The sequence below is a fragment of the Falco peregrinus genome, chromosome Z (assembly GCF_023634155.1).
Source record: "Falco peregrinus isolate bFalPer1 chromosome Z, bFalPer1.pri, whole genome shotgun sequence".
Classification (NCBI taxonomy): Eukaryota; Metazoa; Chordata; class Aves; order Falconiformes; family Falconidae; genus Falco; species Falco peregrinus.
In genome coordinates, this window is record NC_073739.1 from 459,718 (window position 1) to 485,671 (window position 25,954).

At 48.9% G+C, this 25,954-nt stretch overlaps 1 protein-coding gene across 1 annotated transcript in view; it reads left to right on the forward strand.

Moving 5' to 3' along the window:
• Positions 1-25,503, forward strand: part of FRMPD1 (FERM and PDZ domain containing 1) — a 61,092-nt gene extending 35,589 nt beyond the window's left edge. Inside the window, 17 exon segments of the mRNA XM_027784844.2 lie at positions 856-1,012; positions 2,277-2,381; positions 3,175-3,332; positions 5,302-5,404; positions 5,737-5,782; positions 7,932-8,039; positions 12,100-12,195; positions 14,626-14,751; positions 15,884-16,003; positions 16,296-16,432; positions 17,676-17,802; positions 18,200-18,295; positions 19,562-19,744; positions 20,176-20,323; positions 20,990-21,796; positions 23,181-24,670; positions 24,672-25,503. Of these exon segments, the coding sequence (XP_027640645.2) occupies positions 2,281-2,381; positions 3,175-3,332; positions 5,302-5,404; positions 5,737-5,782; positions 7,932-8,039; positions 12,100-12,195; positions 14,626-14,751; positions 15,884-16,003; positions 16,296-16,432; positions 17,676-17,802; positions 18,200-18,295; positions 19,562-19,744; positions 20,176-20,323; positions 20,990-21,796; positions 23,181-24,670; positions 24,672-25,247 (4,422 nt within the window). The 5' untranslated portion in view covers positions 856-1,012; positions 2,277-2,280 and the 3' untranslated portion in view covers positions 25,248-25,503.
• The last annotated feature ends 451 nt before the right edge of the window (positions 25,504-25,954 follow it).

A 25,954-nucleotide genomic window follows, 5' to 3' on the forward strand; every position in this document is an offset into this window, starting at 1 on the left:
TCTCAGCACATCAGTAGCTGAAGCAGGTGACTTGTAGGCACCCAAACAGAGAGCCTCTTGGGATGAAGGACCAGCTGCAAGAAGGACTTTTCCCGTGGCTCAAAGTGAGGTGTTAGAGTGTTGGAAGGAATGTAGGCAAGCCAAAGCCCTTTATGCTACCGAGAAGAGAGATGAAGTCAAAGTCAGAAGGTGATTCCAGCCGTACTGTTGCACAAGTGTCTATGGAGCTGACTGTCAGAAGCAGTGAAATGCTGGGGCTGAAAGGGAGCATGCTAAGCATGGACAATGACTGCTCAGGCCTTGGTCTGACACGTTCTATCTGTGTCTTTCAGGCTGCAGAACTTCTATGCTTCTACTTGTTCTGTGGTTACTTCCCAGTCACCTTCTGGAAAGGGAGCAGATTTCACATCCTACAATACAGAAAACACCATTTGATTGCCAGGGTACTCGTTTTTCATTCAGAGATGCAGCTCTGAGGCAGATACAGAAGCACTGCGGCTGAAGGAGCAGTTTTGAATTGTGTTGCATAAGAAAGAGCAGCCAAGAGAATGCACAGAAAGAACTCCCCGAGGGCTGAATTTTGTGGCCCTTTCCCCTCTTTTCTGTCCATTGCTACACCAGTCTGAAATGGGCCAGAATAGCTTCCGGGGAGGGAAAGAGACATCAACAAATGTTGGTCATGTCTTCTCATCCTTGTTGGAAAAGATGAGTTGGGAGGAGTGTTGTGAGCTGGGAGGGTGCTGGGGGGAGAGTTCCAGTTTATGTGCAGACAGAATGTTCTGTGCCTCATTTCTGTCAGCTTCAAACTAACTCTCTTTTATCTGAAGTTAACTTACTAATACTTCTCTAATACAGCTCCTGCTATGGACCAGCAGTCCGCTGTCCTCTGCACTGTCTCAGCATAACGGACAATGTCCCCAATGTGCAGAACTTACTGTCTGAGCAGAAGACACAAGGGAGGACCTCAGGACCTACAAAGCTTGCAAGCTGACCAGAAGACACAGCGTGAAAGGTAGATATAGTAATTCTGTTTCCTTGCTGAAATGCAAGTGAAATACAAGAGTTTATATCCTTCGTGGCTTCTTGTAGATGCAGACATATTTTCTGTTTCATTTTGTGTTTGGTTTACTTGCAGCCCACAGCTCTTTCCAGTGTCTGAATAACAGAAATAGTCACCTGTATCAAGGAAGACACAATGTTAAAGTGGCAAATTATCTGTATTAGTAGAGGAATTGTGGACTGGCAGGTTCATTTTGGGGTCTGGAAGCTGACCTAACCATTGTATCTTCAAAAGAAGGAACATTTTTGGGTGCAATTAAAGTCACAATGAATTATCTAGAGAACCAAACCCTTCTAATGCTGCAGTTCTTCAGTTCAGTAGGACTAAAACCGTCCTACCAACAGTAAAGGGTACACGCACAAGGAGCAGGTTGGGTGAGCAACCATTTTCATATTGTTGACCTAGGGCTTTTAAGTGGAAGATCCAGGATGAGCCACTCACTTTACTGATTTCTGGAACCATGTATGTTTGCAGAGCTCCAGGACTAGCGGATTTCAGGACACTGGACCAGTTTTATCAGAGAAAAATTTGAGCTTATGACCTGTGTTTAGAGACTGCTGCTGCTAGTGCAAACAGCAGTCTGTAGCAGCTTGCACTGGCCACTCGGTTTCTTGCTTCATTACTGCTCTCTGCAGAATTTCTGTGGCTGTGTTCATCTGAGAGGAAATCTGTCACAGGGAGGGAATACACCAGTTCTCTGCCTCCCCAAGGCAGTTAGGAGTTTGCTGTAGGTGTCACTGCCATGCCCTGAAGTGTCTGGCCCACTGAGGCTGAAGGCTGTGTACTTGCCCCTGAGATGATGGTCAGTGGAAGAAGCATGCCTAGTTTGGATCAGCGTACAGGTGGGTGTTACCAAGCTTACAATTCAGAGATCCCAGATTAAAATAGAGAAGGGCTTTCCCATGACTAGATATATCATCACAGGATCCAGAAACCGGGAAAGAAGAATACAGAGGTTACTGGGTTATTCTCTACCATGAGTAGCTAACGCGCTATAACCACCAACATGGACTAACCAAAAGCACCAGGCAAGGGGAGACTGGATGGGCAAGAAGAATCAGATTAAGTGTTCCACATATTAACATCCTCTGTTAAAGCATGTGGTCTTCCCAAGGTGCCAACGGATGTCTTTATTACAGGAGAGTTGTGAATCGGTGTTGATAACTGAACAGTGTCTAGAAGATTTCTGTTTTCCTGTGGTTTCTGTCCCTTTCAGGTAAATGGAAGATTTGGAGGCTAACTTAATCCAGACACGCAAAGCATGTAGAATAGAGCAAGTGGTAGCAAAATGGCTTCATCGCTCTCGGGACGGTGCATCCAGGTAAACATGTTTTTTGTGAAAGAAATATCTGTTGATCACCTTTGATCAGAGACAGCACAAGCTTGTTCCCAACAAACGGGTGGTCAGGGGTTGCAGATCTTATTCACTGTTTCAGTTGCTCTTGGGAACTATGCATGCAATAATCCCTAGGGAAAACAATGTTTTTAAGCTTCCCCCTTGGTTTCCAGGGTCAGAGGTTCCTGCTTTAACCCATTCTGGTTTTGTGAGCCACAGCTGCAGAAATACAATACTACTCAATGCGAAATACAGTTTTCTTGCAGGTGGGGTTGTACTCCTCTTTGTGTCTTGCTGTTGGCCCTTGTTTTTAGGGCAAGACTGGGCCCAGCTCACAGCTGCTTTACTTTCCTAAGGTCTGTAAATCAAAAGTAAGCTGGACTGGATCCTGGAAGAAGTAGAGAGCTGTAAGTTCTCTCACTGCCTTGCTGGAGAAGGGTGTTGCTGTGATCTGTGGAGGTCGGGGCTTGCTGTGGGGCACACCTGGAGTTCTCCCACTATGTGACCACTGGGCTGGGGTAGCTGGAAGAGTTGTGGTTACAACCAGCTAGTGCCATTGTTCTGATGTCTTCAGTTTTCTGTGGAGCCTCGGGGATCACCGCAGGCCTGCACAGTGCAGAGCCACCCATGGGTACCCAGAGAAGTGCTGGCCTCCCTGTGTACTGGTGCAGCCCACTGAAAGTGGGGAGGAGGGGCGTGTATGTGTGTGGATCCATGCCCCTTCAATAAATTATCTTCCGACTGTATATTAATTAATCACTGGCTTCTTGTCTGACAGGGGCAGAGTGTCTGTGACAGACAGCACCAGTGATGGCAGTGGCCAGCCTGCCAGCCGTGTCAAACTTACTGTCACAGTATACAAAGATTTGATCCTCCATCACTATGGCTTTGAAATCTGTCCAAACCTTCCTCTTACGATTGCATCTGTCACTGCAGGTAAGCACCATTTCCTTCTCTCTGCAATCACAGATGTGACAGGCCTGAGTCGTCCCAGATAGCCTTAGTGACAAACTCCTGCAAGATTATGAGTTTCTCAGGTACCTCTGGTTGGCATGTGATCCTTGAATACTGAGGGCAGAAGGCTGTGTGCCTGTGGCGTGCAGAGTGCTTGAACATCTACCTGAATGTGATGACATGAAAGAAGTCTAAGCCAGTGGCAGCTTTACCACAAATCCTTTGCCTGCACTTGGACACAGCTGACCTTCAGGCATGCAAAGAGCTGCTTCAGAGCAAAGTTCTTTCCGGTGTTTCATCTGAAATGCATAGGAAGAATTTCATCTAATCTTAAAGAGTTCTTATTCCGCAGTGGCCCCAGTGATCTGTTGTTGAAAATGCTCTATGGGCTTACAACCCTGTAATGCCAAGAGGATCACTGTGAGTAACAGACAGCCCAGGTGAAATTCTGCTTCAGTCAAGCAGATCAACCCCTCCAGTTATAAAAAGGAGCGTTATAACTCTGCTTTTAAGGTGCCGGGGTGGGGGTTGAATCAAAACCTGTGAATCTGTTTTTTCTTTACCTTTCATTTTTGTAATGGGGACACAAAAATGCCTGATTTTTTTCCTGTTGGTGTGTGACAGCCAGAGGAAGTCTATGCCTGAGCTGGACAGGTAGGTGTTGTGGGGAGGGTGGCTGGACAGCTGGCCTGAGCTCTGCCTCTGGCTGCTCCTGTGGGCTGTGGCATTGTCTGTCTGCCTGGGGGAACCATCCGAGTGCTTGCTCCTGTGCTTGTGGGCTGTTGAGCGTAAAGGCACTACAGTATGGTCTCTTGTCCTTTCCCACTGCTTTTGAGTGAAATTTTCTCTTTATACCCTTTCCCACTGAAATGCGGCTGAATCAGCTGAGAGTCTTGGGGTCTAGGAAGTAGGGAAGGGGGTTTTCTGTTACACTTTTCTTTCTGCCTAATCAGAAGAATCAACATTTTATTAAAAGTGAGGCACAAAGAAACCTGTCCTTTTAAGTGCTGTCCTGTCCTGCGGGAGCCCACCGCTAAAAGCCCCATGTTTAATTCCAAATGATTGTGTGTTTTGCATTTCATGTACGCTACCTGGCATTGGGGTCTCCTTGAGGGGCAGGTGACAGGTGCGAGGTGGGTGCATGGGCAAACTCTGTCTGGCAGGGAAGTTCAACAGGGTGCTGCTGTTGCAACTGCTGGTGGAACCGGGGGCTGAATGTGTGCTCCTCACTCTTAGGCTGGAGATACACCTCCTCCTTAGCCCCTTGGATCCTGTGGCTGCTACTTTCCTGGAAAGCAAAGCTCAGAAACCATCTTTTTGCCTTGTTGTGGGTCCTGCCAGCAGACAGCATGGTTAAGGGAGGCCTTCTCCGTGCTCTCCCAGGTTGCAGAGGGGAGTCGCCATGCTGGGAATGCAGCCCACATCTCCCGAGGACTGCTGCAGCACTTTGGTCTGGATGGCGGCGTGCTGGCGTATGCAGTCAGCTGCTGGGGTGAGACCCGCAGGGTCAGGCCATGGTGCAGACCTGCAGAGAGGAAGCGCTGGCTGCGGCAGCTCGCAGGTGGGTGAAGGGCAAGGCAGTGCTGCTACCCCGCAGTGCTCCTGCGGCTTCCCAAGAGCCTGTGAGTCCTTCTGCTGCACCCCAGGCAGGCCATCCCTGAAGCGGCTGTGACAAGGGGAAGGACATGGCGCAAGAGGGATTTTCTGTGGTGCAGGGGCAGCTCGTGGGACAGGCGGAGAGCCCAGGTGAGGCAGCATGGGCATGGGCAGTGGTACACCAGCTGGCATAAGGGCCCAGTGTCCTTTGGGTCCTTCGTATTGTGCCACCCAGTACAGCTGCTGAGGCAGGTGGGTGCCAGGCGAGGTGAGGAGCTGACGATGAACGTCCCCAGTGCGAGGAGGCCTGCCGGCGCGGTGCTGCTGTGACTAACAGTGTGCTGGTCACCCGCAGGGAGCACTGCCGAAGGGAAGCTGCAGCCAGGCGACCAGCTCCTCAGGATAAACTCTACCGCAGTGGATGACATGTCTGTCGAACGAGCGGCTGACATCATCAGGTGTGGTCCCTCATGGCCCGTGGGACGAGGCGGCGGAGGGCTGAGAGGGGAGGTGCGGGGACTGGGTCTCATCAAGGGTGGCGAAGGCACATGGCCCTGTGGGCCTGACACATGGAGCTGGGCCTCGCTCAGTGGGGCCTGCCCCGCAGGACCAGCCCCGGGGAGCAGGGTGCCCCCTCTTTCCTCCGCCATGTTGCTGCTTGCTGGCTGGGAGCGGTCCCTCACGGGGCGGGCGGAGGGGCTAAAGGCCTCACAGGCACCATCTGCCACAATGGTGGGGAGAAAGGCACAGGCATCTGCTGACCCTGGCTGACTGCGTGTCTCTGTTGCAGGGAGGCTGGTGACGAGCTCCTCCTAACTGTCCTGCGCTGCACGTCGGTAAATGGCCTTTCTTCAGCACTCTCAGCATGCCCTGCGGCACTGCTCCAAGGTGGCCGTGCCCAGCAGCATGGCCCTCAGGGAAGGTGGGGTGGCTGGGCTAGCACACAGGCTTCGCAGGGGCCAGGAGGCCACAACTGACTAGGATGTAGGCAGATCTCTTCAGCAAGTGGTGGCCGAGCCCACCATGGACAGCCCGGCATGCTCCCTGTGTGCTGGGGCTTTCTGGGCCATGGAGGCACCCTGAGCACGAAAGGCAGGTGCTGGGGCTGCAGGCCCACATGTGCCTTAGGTGCTGCTTGGAAGCTCCTGAGGTTTTCCTTGTTGAGTGCTGGCAAAATTTTCTCCAGCTGTGTCTGGTTAAGGGCCAGGGCCTGGGTGTGAATCGTACTTTGGGAATAGAAGGAAGTTTTAGTACAAAACTTTGGTGCTGATTGCCCATTTCTGTAGCATAAAATTCCCCAGAAAACACGTGCTGCCAACGTGACGTGTATATCCATGTGGTTTTCAATGTGTGCAAAAGCTGAGCTGCAAAGCAAGGACAAAATTGGGTTTGTGTGCTTTTTGGCTTCTCGTGATGTATGAAAGTGGCCTGAGGGGGATTTCCCCCCTGCTTCTCCCTGGAAAGCATTTGGGAAGTGTTTTTCATTTGTTTGGAGGTTTTTTTATTTTTATTTATTCTTAGAAACAAGAATGATGGCTCCTTCAGTTGACTTACTGGAACTCTCAGGCTTAAGGTCATGAGATTTCTTGGCCACTTAGTAAAGGTACATTAAACAGAAGATCTCTTAAATATATTTTTCCTGCCCAGAGTTTCCCAGGTGTTGGCATTCAGTGGATGTGCACAAAGCCAAAGTAACCAGAACAATTTTAAGAAGACCCACCGAACAGTGGCTTCCCTGTTTTGTGAATCTGATCTCTCTTGCCTAGTATGTTGGCTGTCGTTCTTGCCAGCACTTGATCCGTCTGTAGAGATCAAGGAAGAAGTGAGTTAGTTATGCAAGACCTGAATGCTTGCCAAAAGGGGGAAAATGAAACGGCTTTTCAGAGAGAAAAGGCTTTGGAAAACTTCATGGGATTTGGAACACCCTTCACAGGCCTTCATGCATTGTGGAGAAGCAAATAGGGCACAAACCCATTTTTGTTTTTTCCTTTGCAGGTCACTTTAAGGACATCTCCAAATACAGCCAAGGCTGATCTTGGGTTTGGGGTTGGCTCTTGCCCCACTGTGAAGGCAGCTGTGCTTAGAGCTGAGAGGTAACACCTCCTGTTGATGGACACCAGCCCCTCTGCCGGGGCTGCTCTGGCCACACTAGAAGGGAAGCGGGAGCCCTTGGCCCTCCTTAGGGCAGCTGTGGGCCGTGATGCTCCCTACAGCCCCGCAGACTCTGGAAGGGATTGCTGGCCGGACACAGACACTCCCGCCTGCCTCCCTTCCTCCATCCTCGCTAAATGGCCTATGGGCAAGATGGGGCTTTGGCAGGTTGGAGGCACCTGCGCTTCTGGCAAGAGTGTAGGGATTGCTCCGCCTCAAAGTTGTCTAGGAGGATACTGAGGTATAGTGCCTCTCTTCTTCTTAGGGAATATCATGCTTTCCCAGAGCAGGACATTTGGGCACAAAACCTCGGTGGTTCCTAGGCTTACATGGAGTTTGGTAGGACCCTGTAATGGTGAAAGCACGTTTATGTGACAACAGTGCAACGAAGTCAAGTTGGCATTTTCCCTTTTGGGCAGTTTTCTTAAATATTTGCAATATGAAGAGTATGCTCTAGAAACCCCAGCTGAGCTGGGAAGTTTCTTGCTGTGTTCTTGTGAGGCACTGACAGTGCGTGGGTTGTCCGTCACTGCAAGGCGCTCTGCAGTTTATTGTACTGTTAGCCTCACTGCAAGCCAGCTGTTGGTACATTAACAGTCATTCTGCAGGATCCTGACTTCATTGCAGGAGTTGAAGGGTTGCCTAAACACAGTAGCTGGTTATCATGCAGTGAAATTAGGAGTATGTACATGTGTGTCCACCTGTTGGACAGCCGGAGTTGGGTTCAGAAGGCAGGAACTGCCCGGGTCAAAAAGGCCTTTAGCAAGCCTCCTCTGCCTCTCATATGGAACAGCAACAGACTGAGCTGCCGACTGAGTGCTGTTATTTTTTCAGGGTGGGCCTAAGTCATCGTTTCTTACTGCAGAGAAGAGGGCAAGGCTAAAAACAAACCCTGTGAAAGTACGGTTTGCAGAGGAAGTGCTGGTGAATGGACACACGCAGGTCAGTGGGGCATGGCTGCAGCAGGTGCAGGGGGCACTGCATGCTGGGAAGAAACGGGTCTGTCCTGTGGACAGATGCCAGGTTGGGGTTAGCATGACCAGGACCTACAGAGTGGCTGCACCCTCTCTGTGCTAGTCTGCCCTGGATAAGCATCCAGGCATCCAATCCCAGCTTGTTTCCTAGGCTCACAGGTGATGGCGGGGGCGGGGGGGGGGGGGGGGGAAGTGCTGATATCCAGAGGGTTTTATCTTTGATTTGTTTACTCAGAGTAATGGAAAATACTTGCATATACTACTTTTGTCTTTTTACAATCAGGTAAACTTTAAACCAGGATTACACAGCTGTGGGAGGTAGCAAGCATCTTGTGAGGTGCCAATCTCTCCATAGTAAACCTTAGACTGAAGTTTGGGCATGACAAATCCTAACACTGAAGATGAGAGGTGGATCCTACTGTCCATGCCAGGTTTATTTGCAGCCAAAGTAGCTGCGGTGTCTCTTCCTGGCCCTCAGCAGTGTTCAGGCAGCTTTGCGTACAGAGAGTTTGGTACTGGTGGTTTTGCTTTGCTCTTAAATTTTGACATGTTTTCTAGGTGATAGGGTGACAGCTTGTTGTGTTTCATATCCTTGCAGAAGGTTTCAACAGAGCATTCAAGCTACCTCTGTAACAGACCATCTGCAAGCTGAGCCAGCCTGTTCTTATGTGAAACAAGATCCCAGCTCACTGGAGGAGTGCTGCAAATTTAGGGTTTCTACCACTGGGAACAAATAAGCTGGGTAGATATGGATCTGCCTGTAGCAGAAAAGGACAAGCAGTGAGAACACTTGCAGCTTCCCTGAAGCGCAAACAGCTCTTAAATGATTCCTTTTTATTTCCGTGTAACTTAGTAAGCTCAGTGTCATTGGGATGGACTGGGGTCAGCTGGGGAATCTTTATTGAGTTTTCCTTTTTCCTTTTGGGCTGAAAAATTTCAGTGGTCAAAATCCCCCACTCATGTCCCCTGCTCTTGAGTGCTGTTCAGTTGTTCAGATCTGACCCAATCTTGCTGCTTTGCACTTTGCAGTGATGATGAACCATCCCCTAGGCCCTTTTCTTCTTCCCTTCTGGGCTGTCTCTTGTTTCCCATCTCTGGTGGTAGCGAGCTCTCCTGACCCAGCTCAGGCAGAGCATCCCTGTGGCAGGTGTTTCTTCTTCTCTCCCTGCACCAGGCTAAAGGCGATGTTTTGCGAATGTGAATGCTTTGGTGCTTGTGCCTGACTCCAGGCATGCTGGGACTCCTTCATCTCTGGCTTGCTCTCCAGAGCAGGAGAGGGTCAGGCATGACTCCTGACATGTTTACCAGTAAGTCTCTCTAGACTCTGGGATCCTTTCTTTCCTGCTAAGTTGTTGCCAGATGTGCTAGAGCTGCTGCAACTTGCCTGTGCTCTACTAAGGGCTGTGTTCACATCCCTCAGATCTTACTGACAGGTAATCGTGTCCTGCCTGAGCATTATGGGAGGTGGGCCACCCTTCCTGACACACATACTGGACCCCTTACGTTGTTGGGAGATGGAACAGAGAAGAGGAGAATGTGCTCTGGAAATGGTCCCAGGCAGACATGACTGAGAGGCCTTGGGCAAGGCTGATCATAGGATACAGCCAGACATGAAAATGTCAGCAGTCTCTTCTTTTTCTTATAGCTGTAGGGTCACAGTAGTATCTGCCTGGGAGCTTCCGTGGAGCTGTTTCAGCCAGAGGTTGGGCGCTCCGTTGTAGTTTATGGAGGTCTCAGATCTGTGCCGTTCGCTTACTGATTGCGAGGTAGATCTTGAGAGGCCTGAAGAAGGTAATTCCAGAGGGAATGCTGTACTCTGCACTTCCTACAAAGCCCCTTCCGATATTCTGCTGAGCAAAGTTAACCATACCTTTGCAAGTGCAGAAAAGGGACAAAGTCATTTAATGAGAACATAAAGGTAAGAGAAATTAATCTGGGTGTTGGGGTACCACAGGTGTTAGCTTCCCTTTTTACCAGTTGGATATGGACCCTGTTTTGACAATAAAATATTAGCAGAAAGGGAGAGTAAATGAATTTGTTGCACATTTTATGACTTCTTTCTGGAAAAGCGCTATTCACCATAGACAGCAGCAACTGTGCTTGAGTGTTTTAGAACTGCTTTCCTTTCAGTGGACTGATGTATTAAGACAGCCAAAATGGGTATTAGGGCCCTGGAAAACTGCAAAGCCTCCTGTTTCAGTAAATATACTGCTCTTGTCATCTTAATGGAGCATTGCTAAATGATCTTTGTGGCAACTGGAAGGAACTCGGAGGCTGCCTTCTGCAGATGAAACCTGAAACTCCAAGCTGGGAACATAAATTGTTAATAAGCCTCAGTGCTATCAAGCCTCCATTTTCTGTTGCGAACTTATTATGTATTTCCATAAAACTGGATGATATGCAAGAGACTGGTCCCTCAGGATCCTCAGGTCAGTGTCATTATTAGAAGCTGGGGGCCTAGCTGTAACATGGAGTTAATCAGCCTTGCACTAGACAAAACAGGAGGGTTACAGCTGCTTACGCCATAGCAGCAGCTTTCCAAATTAATTCATAGTAATCTATTAGAGCCTGCACAAAAGGAGAGAAATCCCATCTGGGTGTTCTGGCCAGCTAATTGGATCTAACTAGGAGAGTGGTGAATCTTAATTTCTATACGAATTTTTATATATATATATTTTTGTATAATTTTTATATAGATTTCAAGTTTTGCTGTGCGCTGGCTATACAAGGCCCCATTGATCTGATAGGCAGAAGGTGCGAGAGCTGCCGGAGAAAATGTGCAGTTGGTGTAAACCAGCATCCCTTTTCTGAAAGTGGTGGAGGACCCAAAGCCTGTCAGAGATGTGATGTGTTTGTGCTACTTTGCAGAAAGGAGTTAGAGCTTGGGCTCAGAAATGGTGGCAATGTTCACTCTTTTTCCTCAGTAATGACTGTAGGCAGCTTGAACCCCACAAAAGAGGGAGGGGAGGAACAAGGAACAAGATTCAGAAGCATTCTGTGTTTGTTCTGGTAGTACTTCCAGGATATATGGGCTGTATATCAAGAGGGACCATGGTTATGAGATTGATAAGGTATCGAACAGCAAATGAAACACAGGAGAGGTCACCTTAGAAATTCCATCCTCAGCCTTGAGACTGTCATGACAACTTTTTAAGATAGCAAAAATGTGGTGGTCCAAGAACGTAAGAAAGGTATGCTGAATGGGAAGTCCAGGGGTGGAGGAGTAAATCTTCTTAGCACTGAACAAGAAGAATAAGGCTGAAAACAAGGAACGTGCAAATGAGCTCTACCAAAGGGAGTAACGTGGGAGGCTGAAAGGTGCAGCTCTAGACAGCCCCAAAAGGACAGAGACCAAGAACCCAGACCCTTCTCAGAGCATCCAATGGAGGTGCTTTTGCTATGGAAGTCATTGCCTTGTCTAATGCATTTGAGACCTATCTCAAGAAACCCTGGTGATACCATCTCCTGTTTGGGAAGACCCAGAGTCACAAATCTTAGGGCAATCCTCAACAGAAGTTGGGTTTGCTGAATCCTACAGCCTTCCCATAGCGTGCAAGATCTGTTTGTGGTAGCATGGAGGGTTTGGGTAGCTTTTGAGTTGAAGTCATGGCTGCTGCCAGTGGGACAGTGTCAGTGTCGGGGTTAGTGCTGCTGGTGCCCAGTAACAGGACAATGTCTTTTCTGGCAGACATCTGACCTTTTCTGGTAATGAGCTGGCAAGATGTCTCTCAGCTTTCAGTATCTGCCAGATCTTCCTGCGCCATGTGGGAGCTGAACAGTGGGCATATCTGGGCCATGTGCAGCTATTGCACTGCTTGGAAATTTATGATAAAGGCATTTATAAATGCTTTCTTTCCCTTGTTCCATGCCAGAAGCATAATCAGGAAATAAAGCTTGGTGCCACAGAAGAGTATTGCAAAAGCAGAGAAAGATGTCCATTTATACCGGGATGTGCTGCGTCAGGCAGAGAAGCCTGGTGCCCGGAGGCTTAACATCCAAGGATTAGTGCTGTTGCTTTTGTTCTGCAGGGGAATTCTCTTCTCTGTATGCCCAATGTTCTCAAGGTATACTTGGAAAATGGACAGACGAAGGCTTTCAGGTTTGAGACAAGCACTACAGTGAAGGTAATGATGCTTGGTTGTCTGTCTTTGTTCTCACCACCTGAGTTCAATCCAGTAGCAAAGGTGCATGCAGTGGAACTTGCAACCTCTTGGTTGTATTGACCAGCTAGTGGGAACTGGATTGCTGACTGATGCTGAGCGTGCTGGATTTTCCATGCCCTTCCTGCAGAGGAGGCACTGCTTTGGTTCACCCCTGTTTTCTTCTCAGCAACCAGCTGTCACAGAACTAGCAGGAACTTGGCTATGAGACCACTACAGCTTTGCGAACTGTGATTGAAGTTGGGCCAAGAGGACAGGTTGGTGGGGGACTGGCAGATCAGCAGCTGTCCAGACAAATGTTGCTTTCCTTGGAAACCACACGGAAGAATACAGAGGAGGTTTTTTAATACAGCACTGACAACGTGCATCCCTGAGAGAGAGAACCAGTCTCCTGGCTTGGGACTTCGGCAGTGAAGTCCAGGTTTGGATATCACATGAACTCAGCAAGTGCAGTTGTGCCAGTTATTTAAAGTGCCTCATTTCTGCACTGGTGATAATGTTCCCCTGTGCCGACAGGAAGACTGATTAACCCCTCGAGATGAAAAAGCAGTACCGCCTTCCTAGGATCACTTGAGCTTGGAGGCATTATAGACAAGTTACCATAATTTTCTTCACAATACAAGGTGCTCATCTCCAGTGCCATTAATCTAGCACTTTCCTTAATTGCCGTGTTTAGACACAGGCTTACAAATTTAAGTTTTTCTAGCCTGGTCTATAGAGTTGTGCAGTATTTACGCTGGAGTTAATAAGATTTGCCTGTACACAGTAATTGGAGGCCATGATTTTTTTTCAAGGATATATGGTATCCTGCAGCAGTGCAGTTACTGTGGAAAAGATGCATGATGGACAGGCATTGTGGAGTTATCATGCTGAAAGAACATCAAGGGGGAAGCAAGGAGATCTTATTTATAATGCACAGAAAACTTTCCTCAGAAAGGAGTTTATTGTGTGGTGCATCTGGACTTCACAAAACTGTTGTGGTCTCTCATTCAAGTAAGTTTCTGCAGGTCTTGTGACTTGCAAGGCAGAGAAAAAGAAAATAATGAAATAAAGCAAGAAAGTAGTAAGGAAAGGAGTGATGATTTATAAAGAGATACTTATTTTCCAACCTGCAAGGCATTAATTTCAAAACAATGGATTAGCTCTTCATGTTTGACTTGAGTTGCTCATGTCAGACCTGGAACAAATTTTTCCCTACTGGAGTTGAGTGCAACCCTCACCAGAATCATCACAGAAACACTCAAAGGGGTAAAATGCTTCCTAAGTTAGGTGTTTTCAGAAGTTCCTCTGCTGTTTGAGAGATCCTTGCTTAAAGCTGAGATGAGTCAAACATTTATGCTTGCCTCAAGAGGTTTGAGTGAGTCAAAGGAGTTGTCTTTCAATTTGTATTCAGTCAAGCCTTATGTAATGCTTTCTGTTTGGCAAAAATAAACTTAGTCATTTCCATGACACTTAGTATTCCAACACAATTCTACATACAATTGAAACACCACTTTCAGCCAAATTTGTTAAGACTTTTGCAACTATGCTCTCAAGTTGTTGTTTATTGGTGGGGAGAAGTGTTTTTCATAAGTTCGCTATAGTTTCTTCAAAAGGTGTCATAGAGTTCTAGCAAGCTAGACTGGTTAGCAGCAAACTTTTGGATCAAGGGTGAAAGAAGGTGCTCAACAACACCAAACTAAAAACTGCAAGCCCAAAACTTTCTGCGTAAAGCAGCCCAGGACGTGCAGCTTTAGGAAACAGATTTGATGCCTGTTATACCCTGAAGTTTGCATCTTACTACACTCTTACCACAGCAAGCTGTAGTTTTCCTACCTTGTCTTCCTGATCTACTGAAATGTGTTGTCCTCCCTTTATCTGTGCTTCCTCTGCAGTTCCCTTGACTCCCTTCCTTACCAGCTGGCTGGCATCAGTGGACATGGGTGGCTCTGACGACCATCCTGCTGACTGCCTGACTGGCATATTCTTTCATTGCCCAGACATCCAGCTGGGATGGCACAGCAGCTACCTGCCAAGCTTCTGCTTGGTGTTCCAAAGAGGTTGCCGTCTCCCATGCCTTCACTTCTGATCAGCTTGCAGGCTTTGTATAACCTTGAGACCTCTGTGGTTTGTCTAGGTCGATGGGTCCAGAAGTGGTCAGTGAAGAGGTATAAGCAGTACATCATATAGGCATTAGTTTCCTGTGAAACAGCACTAAAAATGTCATGCTGTGTTGCAGCACCAGGCATGTTCTTGGCTGCAGAGAATTTTGTGTCTGGCCAGTGCCCTTTCAGTGCTGTCCCACACAGCTGCCAGCACAGGCTGGAAATATCCATGTTTGTGTGGTGTGCTAGTGGTGCTCAGCAGCTCTGTGTCCGAATTCTGTTTGACCATTTATGTGCCTTCCCTTCTCAGGACATTGTTCTCACCTTGAAGGAGAAGCTCTCCATCCAAAGCATTGTGCACTTTGCCCTTGCTCTGGAGGAGCAGTACAACATGGCAAAGATCCACCTGCTGCATGAGGAGGAGCTCATTGAGCAGGTGAGAAGAGCCCCTTGCATGTCCTTGCAGCCATGCTGGGAGGGGGCACCAGTACGAATGAATTGTGGCCGGTGAGATGCAGAGAGAGCTGAGCTCGTGACAGTGTCACAAGAGGGAATGAGCTCGGCCCCATCTCCAGAGATGCTGTCCTCTCTGCCTGTTGCATGTGTCACCCCTACATTGACCAGAGCCTTTGGAGAAATGGTGCTTTCATAAGCATCACATTGTTTAGAGAGCCCACAGAGCAATACCTGTGGGCTGGTACTGCTTGGACTACATCAGACGACTGAGGATGAACATGCTTTGTGCCACCTATCAGACAGGTCCATCTACAGAGGACTGTTTGAGACCGTCTTAAAATAGCTGCATACCCAGCTATTTACGATTCCGTAGGTAGTCAAGAGAGTTAATCCAGCCAGGTGCCACTTGGATGAAATTCTCAATCTGCAAACATGAGGTTAGCTCTGACAGTAATTCTGTTGCTCTGCTAGTAAATCTGAGCTGATCTAAGGTGTGAGAATGTGCCCACTTGGTAGATTCATCTCCGTGCTGTTGACTGTTGATTGGTGATCCACTGTGATGCAGAGAAGGTTCAGTAGCTGATGCTGTCCAACCGCTGAGCACGCGTGCCTGAGAATTTCTGCTTTGTTTGAGTTGGTGAGCCTGTATAGGATTTGCCCAGAATAAAATATGCTAATTTATAATGCAGGGGTTAATGTATTGACATTATGATGATGAACCAAGTGTCTGTTTAGCACTGCTGTATCTTATGACTGACGTTAAAAGCAGAGAAGCTTGCCCTTTCCTCTGTCATTATATGGCCTTCATGCCTCTGTCCTAGCTTATCTACTGCAAGTATACGAGATCAATGGGTATTTAATGAAGTTTTGCTGTCAAAGGACTTCCAAGCTACCACAGGGAGAAGTAAAAAACCAGAAGAACCAAAGATAAAATTACAAACCCTAGCAGTCTCCTTCTGATTGCGAAGGACAACAGCTAATCTGCAGCCAGCCCAGTTGCCAGTAGCTTTACATGATTTCTATGAGTTCATACAAGCCAGAGGCTTACTGTGCATTTGTGAAGGGAGGGACTACAGCAGTAGTTGTGGCGTAATGCTGTTTGTCTGTTGCAGGTGGTCCAAAAACGAGAATGTCATGACTACCGGTGCCTCTTCAGAGTCTGCTTTGTCCCAAAGGATCCCTTAGACCTCCTGCAGGAAGACCCAATTGCCTTTGAGTATCTCTACCTGCAGGTGAAATCGAGGCATTCCATGCTTCAGGATCTCTTCTCACCCAATTCTCATTTCTGCTTGAAACCAAAGCATACTTCAGGCCAGTTCAGTTATAGGATTGTGAAATGCAAAGCTCTTAAAAACAGAGCATTCGGATTCAGTTTGCCTTAAATTCTTAAATCAACTATTAGTTGGCTTTTTAACAGAAAGAGATTGAAATGAGCCAGGTGGCTTCGTTTATTTGGTTCATGGTAGCCATATCCTGACTTCTTGAGCTCCTGTCATCATGCTAACTCTGCTCTCTTTGTTCCAGAGCTGCAGCGACGTACTTCATGAAAGATTTGCTGTGGAAATGAAATGCAGTGTGGCATTACGTCTAGCTGCTCTACACATACAGGAGAGGATCTATGCTTGTGCTCAGCCACAGAAAGTATCCTTGAAATACATTGAGTAAGTTCCCAGACTTCTGTATCATGTTGTGACTAAGCCTGGCAAAAGAAGGAGCCAGCTAAAAGTGGCATCAGCTCTATGTTTGCCCGTTCTGGATAGAAAACTGTCTTTGACCCAGAGAGACTGCAGTCTCTTGGTTGTGCCAGTCATTTTAGGGCAAGGTGGCTTCACAAGCCTCCCTGTCTTTAACCGGCTGAGCTGCTTGAACAATCTGGACCTTATAGCGTCTGGGCACATCCCTAAACTGAGGGAGGTTCTGTACTGTAGTTAGAGCGGGGACGTGAAATTGCCAGCCTCTCACATAGTTGTGGTTAGCTGGGCTGCTCCTGCCAGTATACTAAGATTTGCATGCAGTAGTTGAGAGAGAGGATAATCATCAGCTTTGCACAGCCAGTACTTTACATCTCTTCATCCACCAGAGCTACATCAGAAGTATCTAATTTCAACATAGGTGATAGGTCCTGTGAAGTAGTGGGATCTGGGGAAAAAAAAAATAAATGCTTTCACAAGCAGCAGGTGTGCTGTGCTGCACGGCAGTGGTCTTAGACCACGCTTGCCCTAAAGAGCAACCCTGCTTTAAGAACTTGTGATGAGCCAGTAATTAAATAACAGTGTGGTAACTGCACCGTTGAGCTTCTGCCAGCCCATGCAAGCACCACTGATACCTTGCATACAGCCAGACATCTCTAACCACTTAGAGTTACTGGAGAGTGAGAAGCGACTGTAGACAAATGCAGCATTCTTGGTTCCTGAATATTTAATGCGGGGGCTTGAACAAACTGTTCAGCAGAACAGATGGCCCACAGCGTTGGGTCTAGGGAACTGGAGATGTCAAAATGTAATGTCACAATGTCTTGTGACCGAAGGAAAGTGACTGTAAAGGCAGAATCTTCATCCGCTGTGTGGCAAGGACAGGTGAAGACCATTATGCTGACGAAGCTTGTAGGTTGTCTCCTGTATAACCACGTAAAAAGAGGCATTCTACCTGAAAGTGCACGCTGCTCCAACCCCACCTCCAAACCCAGAAGCAGATGCACACAGGAGTGAATGTGCGTGAGGCAGGCAGGTTGCATGAGCCATGCAGACATGTTACAGCACCCTGAGGCTGGGTGCATCCTGGTCTAGCATGGTGTCTTTGCCTTTCCCTACCTCTGGCCAGCTGCCCTGCTGCACATTTTACTGTGTGGCTGGGGAACAGCACAGCTGGGGGTCCCCTTTGCTTCCTTTCCTGTCTTTCTGGCAGGAGGGACTGGGGAATCGAAAACTTCATCTCACCAACTTTGCTTCGAAACATGAGTGGGAAGGACATCAAGAAAGCCATCAGCTACCACATGAAGCGTAACCAGGTGCTACTGGACCCTCGGCAGAAGGTAGTGTGTGTCCCCTGGGTTCAAGGTGCTGCCCCCCAGGATGGCGGCAGCATCTCTCCAGGCCAAAGAGGCAATGTCTTTCCTCTGTGGGTTGCTTCTCTGTGGCATCACTTGGGGCTTTTCTCGTATCTTTTCCTCTTGTAACTTCCTCTGCTGCACACGTAACGCTAATATCCCTGTGCAGTGTGTTCTGCTGCAGTTTGCTTGCGGGGTTGCCAAACGGCAGCCGTGGTAATGTGGGATGGTCCTGTACATCTGTGGCCTATCCAGACCAAGCTAGATGCGTTGGTCAAATACTAAGTCCTGTATCAAAAGAACATCTTATAGCCTACAGGCTAGCTCGCAAACATCAATCTGTCATGTTCCTAAACAGTATTTCTTCTCTTGCAAAATGAAGCATATGCTCGCAGCAGTTCAAGTGCGCCTGAGCTACCTGCAAATACTGGGAGACCTAAAGATGTACAATGGGAAGATCTTTAATGCCACCCTGATGGTACGAGTGCTGTTTATTTATGTAATCGGGTTTTGGCGTACTGTCCTATTGCCTTGCTTTCTGCACCTGTTATGACAGTGTACTTGGACAATAACTGCAAAGTTAGGGCACAAGAAGCAGTTCTAACCCTTTTTCTTCACCAGTGGGTAAGATCGTGTCTTAACCAAAGCAAACCCTAGGTAAAGCAGAAATATTGAAATATTTTTCTGAATTGATTGTTGATGTGAGACTAGCAACCTCTTACTGAGTCTCCTTCCCTATCTTTGCTTTGATGCTCATAGAAAATGTAACATTAGCCTTGGCGGTGCTGTTTCAGCCAGCCCCAGTCACATCGCTTTTCCTTGTCCTGGGATGTCATAATAAATACTGGTGACAGCCTCTGCTAGGGTAACTCAGCATAGTTCCATTGAAGTGAACAGCATACCAGCCTACACAAAATTATGCATATTTTTTCTAATGGAAAGTTTTCACTCTTGCTCTTCAGGCGAGCTGTCTATATTTGGTATGTTGTAAATTACTGAAGAGATCTTGGGGGTGGTTCATGAACTCTTGGAAATATATTTGTCACGCTTAAACCTTACTGTAAAAAAGAACATTTCCCTTATCACAAGAAGTTTCTTGTTTTGGTTTGGTTGGGTTTTTTTCACCTGTCCCCACTTGGATCTGTACTGAACTGTGAACCACAGCTGTTTAGTACAGAGAGCTGAGCAGCACAGGTAGCTCTGTACCAGTAGAGGACCTTACTGATGGGTTGCAGTAATTCCTAGGTCTGCACTTGTGCGCAAATAGAATGATTTCTTCCAAATTATACGGGCATTACATAATTTTTTTAAGTGTCTGATGCTAACAGAAAGTGTTGACATTTCTTCCGAAGTCAAAAATGCCTTCGTGAAGTTTCTGGCCAGCTCCAGTAGGTCTCGCTAGGTCTGTCTGGCACAGCCTGGCAGGTGACACTTCCGATAGCAACCTGCTGCTGCCCACCTCTTTGGATCTGCTAGATGGCTGATGCATCTCTGGGGCTACCTGCCTTGGGGGGCACAGGGGAGCTGGCGGTCCCCAAGGCAGAGAAGAGAACGGCCAGGAGCAGGTGACCTGACTGCCTGTAAGTAACGAGGGGCTCCTTTGCTGATGGTTACAGCCCAGTTGTAAAGAGAGTCCAGTGTTCAGGTACCACGCAAGATCAGATGGCTGAGGAGTCCCTGCCTGGCACAGGTGAATGGGTTCCTGCTGAGATTTTTGCTACAGATTTAACCTTTCCCCCTACAGCTACAGGACAGAGAATCATATGTTGCCTTGCTGGTGGGTGCCAAGTATGGGGTGAGCCAGATTATCAATAATAAGCTCAACATCATAACAAGTCTGGCGGAGTTTGCAAACATCAGCAGGGTGGAGCTTACAGAGGAGTCTGAAAAAGTGAGCATGGTGAAAATCTACCTGCAGGATCTGAAGGTATGCGGTCCTTTCATGATGGCCAGCATGTGGTTGTGTCGGGGCCAGAGAGGAAGTAGAGGAGTTATTCACACCGTCTATTCTTTTCAAAATCTGACATTTAGGTGATGGTGTCATCAGTACAAAAGGCTTAGAACAGACTCAGAAGGGAAAGCTCATAGGAAGAATACAAAATGACTGAAGGAAAGTGATTCTTCCTGCAGTACTCCATCAGTGAGACATATGAAAGAAACAAAACGAGAAAAAACCAATTGCTCATCTTTCTCTGTGCCTCATGCAGAAACAGAGTGCTCTGCAATGATGGCAGTATGGGAGAGGGAATGGATTTTCAGTGTGCAGCACGTAGTTGCAGATTGTCATACAAGCGGTATTTGTCTATGCTAACATTTTTTACTGTTTCCTCCACCACCACCACCCCCTCACCAAAAAAGCTGCTGACTCTGCTGCTGGAATCAAACAGTGCAAAAGATCTTGTCTGCCTCATCATTGGCTATTACAGACTGTTCGTGGATGCAAATATCTCCATATTTACCTGGGGAGAGAAAAAACAGCAACTGCATCGTGTCTCAGCTGAAGAAGGTTTAAAAAAACCCCAGTCATTTTTTGGCCAAAGGGTGGGGAGAAAGTGGGTGGATCCTCCAGCATTAAAGGTGTTATTTCCTCCTGGGAATAGCATCATACTAGACCAGTAGCCTAGGGGTGTGCAGTGCCAGGTTTCCATCACCCCCAGACACGTTGGGCAGGGGAAGAGCACCAGTAACTGGCAGCTTTTCCCGGGAAGTGAAGGCTGAGTGTCTGTCATCGAAATGGCAAACGCGGCACTGAGCGCTTGTGCTCTTTTCACCAGCCTCCTGAGCAATTTCCCTGCTGCTGGCATCCCTCAGCCAGGAGAGAGAGGATCTGTTTGCCTTGCTGTCCTGTCCCTTGTCAGCGTAACTGCAGCCTCGTAGGTGTTGCAGACTGAGGCTTTAGGTAAGGGTTTAGCTGGCTGCTCTTCTGCAGCTCCCTCCGGTACTGCTCTGCAGTAAAAACAGGCAAAGCAGGCAGGAGGAACCAAGCCTCTGCGGACAGGTTGTGGCCCTGCAGTTCAGATTGCACCTTCTTCACCTTGTTTGCTGAGGAGCAAGTGAGGGCAGAGCTCTGTGGGCTTTGCATCCCTGCTGTGCAGACAAGTTCCTAGCCTTTGTCTGGCTGTTCCTCCTTTCTGCTGCAAAGAACGGGCTGACAGATGTGTTTAAATCCCAGGCTACGAATCTCGAACTTGCAGTGATTCTGAAGACTCCTGGGAGCTGGATTCCTCCTCAGAGCATTGCGTGGATGCTCCTTTAGCATACAGCAGCACCCAGTGGAAGGAGGAGGAGCTGGGAGAGCTCCACAGTCTGGAGAAGGACAGCACAAAGCCCCAAGCTGGAGGAGGTGACCAGTGTGGTGGGGGTGACAATGCAACAGACAGCGCATCCGAGACTTCAGATTCAGCCAACACCGAGAGCCGAGGGTTTAAGACAAGTGGCTCCAGTGACTCTATGGACGCACTGGAGGAAGATGAGTTGGAAGCTTGCTCTTCCTCCAGGCCGGAGTTCTTCCACTTCTACACACCAACAGTGCAGGAGATGAGCAGCTCATACAAGAGCTTCCCCATTCATGCTGCAGGAGGCTCCAGCAGGGCCGAAACCAGAGACTACTTCTGTTTCTTGCAGGTGCCACATGCAGAGGAGCCTGGGTGTGAAGACGGACCCTCTGAGCAGAGAGGGGACGGCACTGGTGTGTCTGTGCTGGAGACCAAGCTGTCTGAGAAAAACGCCGTGGGCTATTACAACCTGTGCTACAGCGTATCCCCTGCAGGCAGCATGGAGAGGAACAACATCGGGGGCAGCCTTCAAAGAAGCCCTTGGGAAGATGGGTTGGCCCAGGAAGAGGCACTGTGTGGAGCAGAAGGGATGGCAGAGGCAAGCGACCTCATTTTGGAGCCACCCCCGGGCTTTGGTGACACCAGCTCTGAGGAGGAGTTCTATGATGCTGCAGACAGGCTCAGCCCTCTGGATGCCCTGGCAGGTAAACCCTCACCCATGTGATGCAGGTCACCTTCCACCCCCTGGGCTGGAGTGTTGCCTGTTTACCCTGTGAAGTTTTCCTGGAGGGATAATCTTTCAGCTCTTCATAGTTTTCCCAAGATTTTTGAAGGGCCTTTCAACGCCCATTCTTCATGAGCCACTCTTCAGCAGAAATACAGTGGGTGTGCACACAGGGGGCAGAGCCGCAGCTTTGCAGGGAGATTTGTCATCACATCTAAGCATTGGATCCTAGAAAAAGGTCAGTTTTGAAATGAGTCTGGCGTTCTGGAAAGTTCTCACGTTTCTGCAGGAGTTCCAGAATACCGATGTATGGCTCTGCTTGATCCTAAAGCCAACACACTCCATGAGTAAGTAAGTTCTGTGCATCCTTCTACGTGAGCTGGATCTTGGCTGATGAAAAGAGTGATGAGTCCCAAAAACAGAACACAGAAAAGATGTGTGTCCCTGCACCGACAGGGTGGTTTGTGGCAAATATTCCCATTGTCAGACAGTACCTTTACTCTGCAATCTTCCTTCAAGCTGAGGAGAGCTAAAAAGTGTAAAATATTATTGTTCCATGCACACCCAAGATCAAAAATAATTTTCAGGTCAGGGGCATATTTCATAACTGGGTCAGGGAGCCTTGTGGCTGAGCAGCTCCCTAGTAGTAGGTACAATTTTGCCTTGCATTGATGCACAGTAACAATACCATGTTCAGGCACTAAATTGTTATGTCTGGAAATGTGGAATAAAGCTACTACTTTTAATGCACCTTTTTTAAAAAAAAAAAAAAAACTGCCCAGGTGGATGTTCTCTAGAACTTTGAAGATCAGATTTTGACCCATTTTATTAGGGGCTAAAGACTATTACTGTGTTCACTTGAGGAGGTTCACTTGCCAGGACGCACACAACCTGTGATGAGCAGAATTTCAGCAGAAATTCCCAACCTGGAATTTCTGGTGTTTCTTTTCAGTGTTAATAGAGGTACAGCTGTAGGCAGTACTCCCTGTAGCTGGAGTTTATCCAAAATTATCACCAAATTTAACTTGAGAATTACAGCTGTACCTGCAGTCAGATCAAGCAGCTCCAGTAAACAAGGGGAGAGACTACGCAGTGCCCTTCTTCGCTGCTCTTGGACTTTAAGTTGTAGCCATGGGCCCAGACTCTGTTTTGCTTGACATAACTGATTCCAAATGGGTGCTTGATCATAACACAGGGACAGTTTTCTTTGGCACTTGGGAGCCAGGCTTTGCTGCCAAACACTGATGCCTGCAATTGCAGGACCTGTGTTAAAGAGCGTTTTGGCCCACTGCATAGACTCCTGGATATTCCGCTGCCTGTGGCTGTTTCCTGACTTGCATGGGTTTTTTTTTTCTTGCCAGCAGGCTACAATATGATGTCCCCATCCCAAGAGGGTACAGACAACTCCTTCTGCACCCTGAAGAAACCAAGATGTTACAGCTTGGAGGAGGACCTGATGACAAGGCAGACAGCAAGGGAGAAGCACAGGAAGGAGAAGGAGCTGACATACACCAAAAGCCTGAGGAAGAGGAGGTCTTTCTTGAAAACTGATTACACCTCGCAGGTCACTTTCCCCTTGGCTTTGCCAGGCTCTCTGCAGAGCTGCTGCTCCTGGCCACCCTCCCCACCACGCCTTGCTCAGTGCCCTGCTCCACGCTCGTCAGAGGACATCAAGAAGGATGCAGCACTGGGGCTTCCTGCAGCCACCCAGGCCCGGAGAGATGCTGCTAGCTCAAATACATCTTCTGACCTGATGGAAATGGAGCCTGACACCCTGGAAACAAAATCACTGACTGACTCCGTGCTTTCTTCCATTTCAGCTGTTCGCCTGCCAGGTGACCTGCACAGGGAGGAGAGTGCAGGTGTCACCACGCATGTGGACGGTGGTCTCCAACCTGCACATGCTGTACATCCACCTTCCCTGTCCCTGGAGGAAGCTGTGCCCCTTCCTGGGGGACAAAGCAGAGCTGCTGAGGGAAGTTCCTCCATGAAGGCATGTACTGGGTGGCTGAGTGAGGAGAGCTGTGTGGCCACCGGCAGTTGGCTGGCCCAAGTGGCACTGGAGGAGGCGGGTGAGGTGGTGGCAGCCCAGCATACAACTGGTGATGTACCCCCATTCCTGGGCCAAGAGGTAACCTGCCCTGCTAACGGACACATGCTGCTGCCATCAGCTCATGGTCCCAGTGTGGCATCTCCCCTTGAGGTTGCCCAGGACCAGGACCTCACATCACCCAGCCCATCTCAGGAAAGGGTAGATAGCCCACGAGAGCTTTTGGCCTCTCAGAAGACCTGTGGGTGCCTGGGGGCTGATGCTGTCAGAAAGGAGATGCAAACAGCTCCAGCTGAATCACCCTTTGAGAAAGAGTTGGTAAGCAGCCAGGATGAAGCAGAGCCCAGAAAAGACATGGGAAATGGGGCTCACAAGCAGCTGCAGCCTGTTCAGACCCCTCTTCCTAAAGAACAGGCTGGTGAGGTGGGGAAGGACTCTCCTCTGACTCCATCTCTAAGGCTTTCCGTCTCCTCAGGCCCAATTCCCTTGGGCTCACTGGGGAAAAGAGCAGGAGATCATGGGGCTTCAAAACTCTGCTTTCTCTGCTTTAACTACAAGAAGGATGAGCAGACCCCTTCTGACCCCATCATGACCAGGTCCTTGGCTTTTTCCACAGTGAAGATGACCTCTCCACCACAGCTTGGGGTGGACAAGTGCAGCTGTCGGCTGTCCTATATCAGCTGCTTCCATAGAGCTGATGACAAGGGGGAACATGAAACCACCATCCCCACGTGCAGCACGTTTGTGGGGCCTCTCACCACACCACCATCCAGCGGCTGCGGTCTTCCTGGGACCTCTCTGAGCCGTTACCCCGGTCTCCATTGGGAGGGATGCAGCATGGGAGGACCCTCATGTCCAAGCCCTCAGCCAGCTGAAGGACCAAGCAAGAATGAGCCCTGCAGATTTCTCCTGCTTCCTAGCCTACACCACAGAGCTTCAGGAGGTCGTTGGGAAGCTCTCTGGGAATGAAGCAACCCACCTGCAAGATCAATGTGCAGAGCAGGGTGCTGAAAGTAAGGGTGCCCTTGGATTAGCCTCTCAGGAGCTGCTGTCCAGTTGCCAGGAGTTCCTGAAAACAGAGCAGTCCCTCCAAGAGCTGCAGGGGGCACTCAGGGTGACGTTTGACCACCTGGTCCAGCTAGCAGTGGCCTGCTTCCAGGTGACGCACTGCCAGCTGTGCAGGCAGAGGCAGCAGGAGCTCGGGGCCGCGCTTGTGGATGTGGTGGGCACCTACCACCAGCTTGTGCAGGCCGTTCACCAGCAGCTTCACAGGCAAGGCTGCCCAGATCTGGGTGCCAAGCTCCTCGCCCACCAACATACAGCCTTTACAGCTGCCATGTTTTGTCTCCTGCAGCAGTTCAGGGTACCCCCCTTGTCGTGACGGGGCGGTTCGGTGGCGCGCACACACACGCATCGGGTGGGGAAGAGCCCAGCCGCGTTCCCTTCTCTACCCTAACAGGCTCTCCCCATCAGGATGTGTAGCATCAATAACGGTCACGGGACTTGTCCATGCATGTTGGCTTCGCTGCGCCAAGAGCTGCCCTGGCCGGGGGGTGGGCACAGGGCAGGGCATCCTGCCCTCCAGCCTAGCTTCGTGGAATTCTGCGTACACAATCTGTATGTAAGAGGCAAACTCACAGAGCGCTCTCAACGCTTTATGTATCTTGCCTGGGGCTTGTCCCTCACTTCCCAAAGGCCTGGCAGGTGGCCAGTCTCAAAGGGTTGTCCTAGCCACCTTCTGTCACCTGTGGAGAAAGGTGGGGCTTTTTGGCCTGCCCTTCCTCCCATTCCTTACTCTCCAAGGCAGACCCGGAAGTAGAGCGATGTCAAATAGCAGTGCGAAGGAACGCAGGCTGCTCTGGCCACCTCCTGTGGCTGAGGATGTGCCTGGGCTTGTAAGAGAAACCTCTTTGGCAACAAAACTATATACTAGTATTTAGCTGTGTCGCCTTACAAGAGCAGAAGAGAGAGTTGTCCGGGGTGAGGGAGGCAACACCATATCCTACTCTTCCGATACGGTTTCTGTGTCAGCCAGCTTTTCTATTCCCGTTTTGCTAGCGCTGGAGAAAGTCCCTCATTAACCCTCCA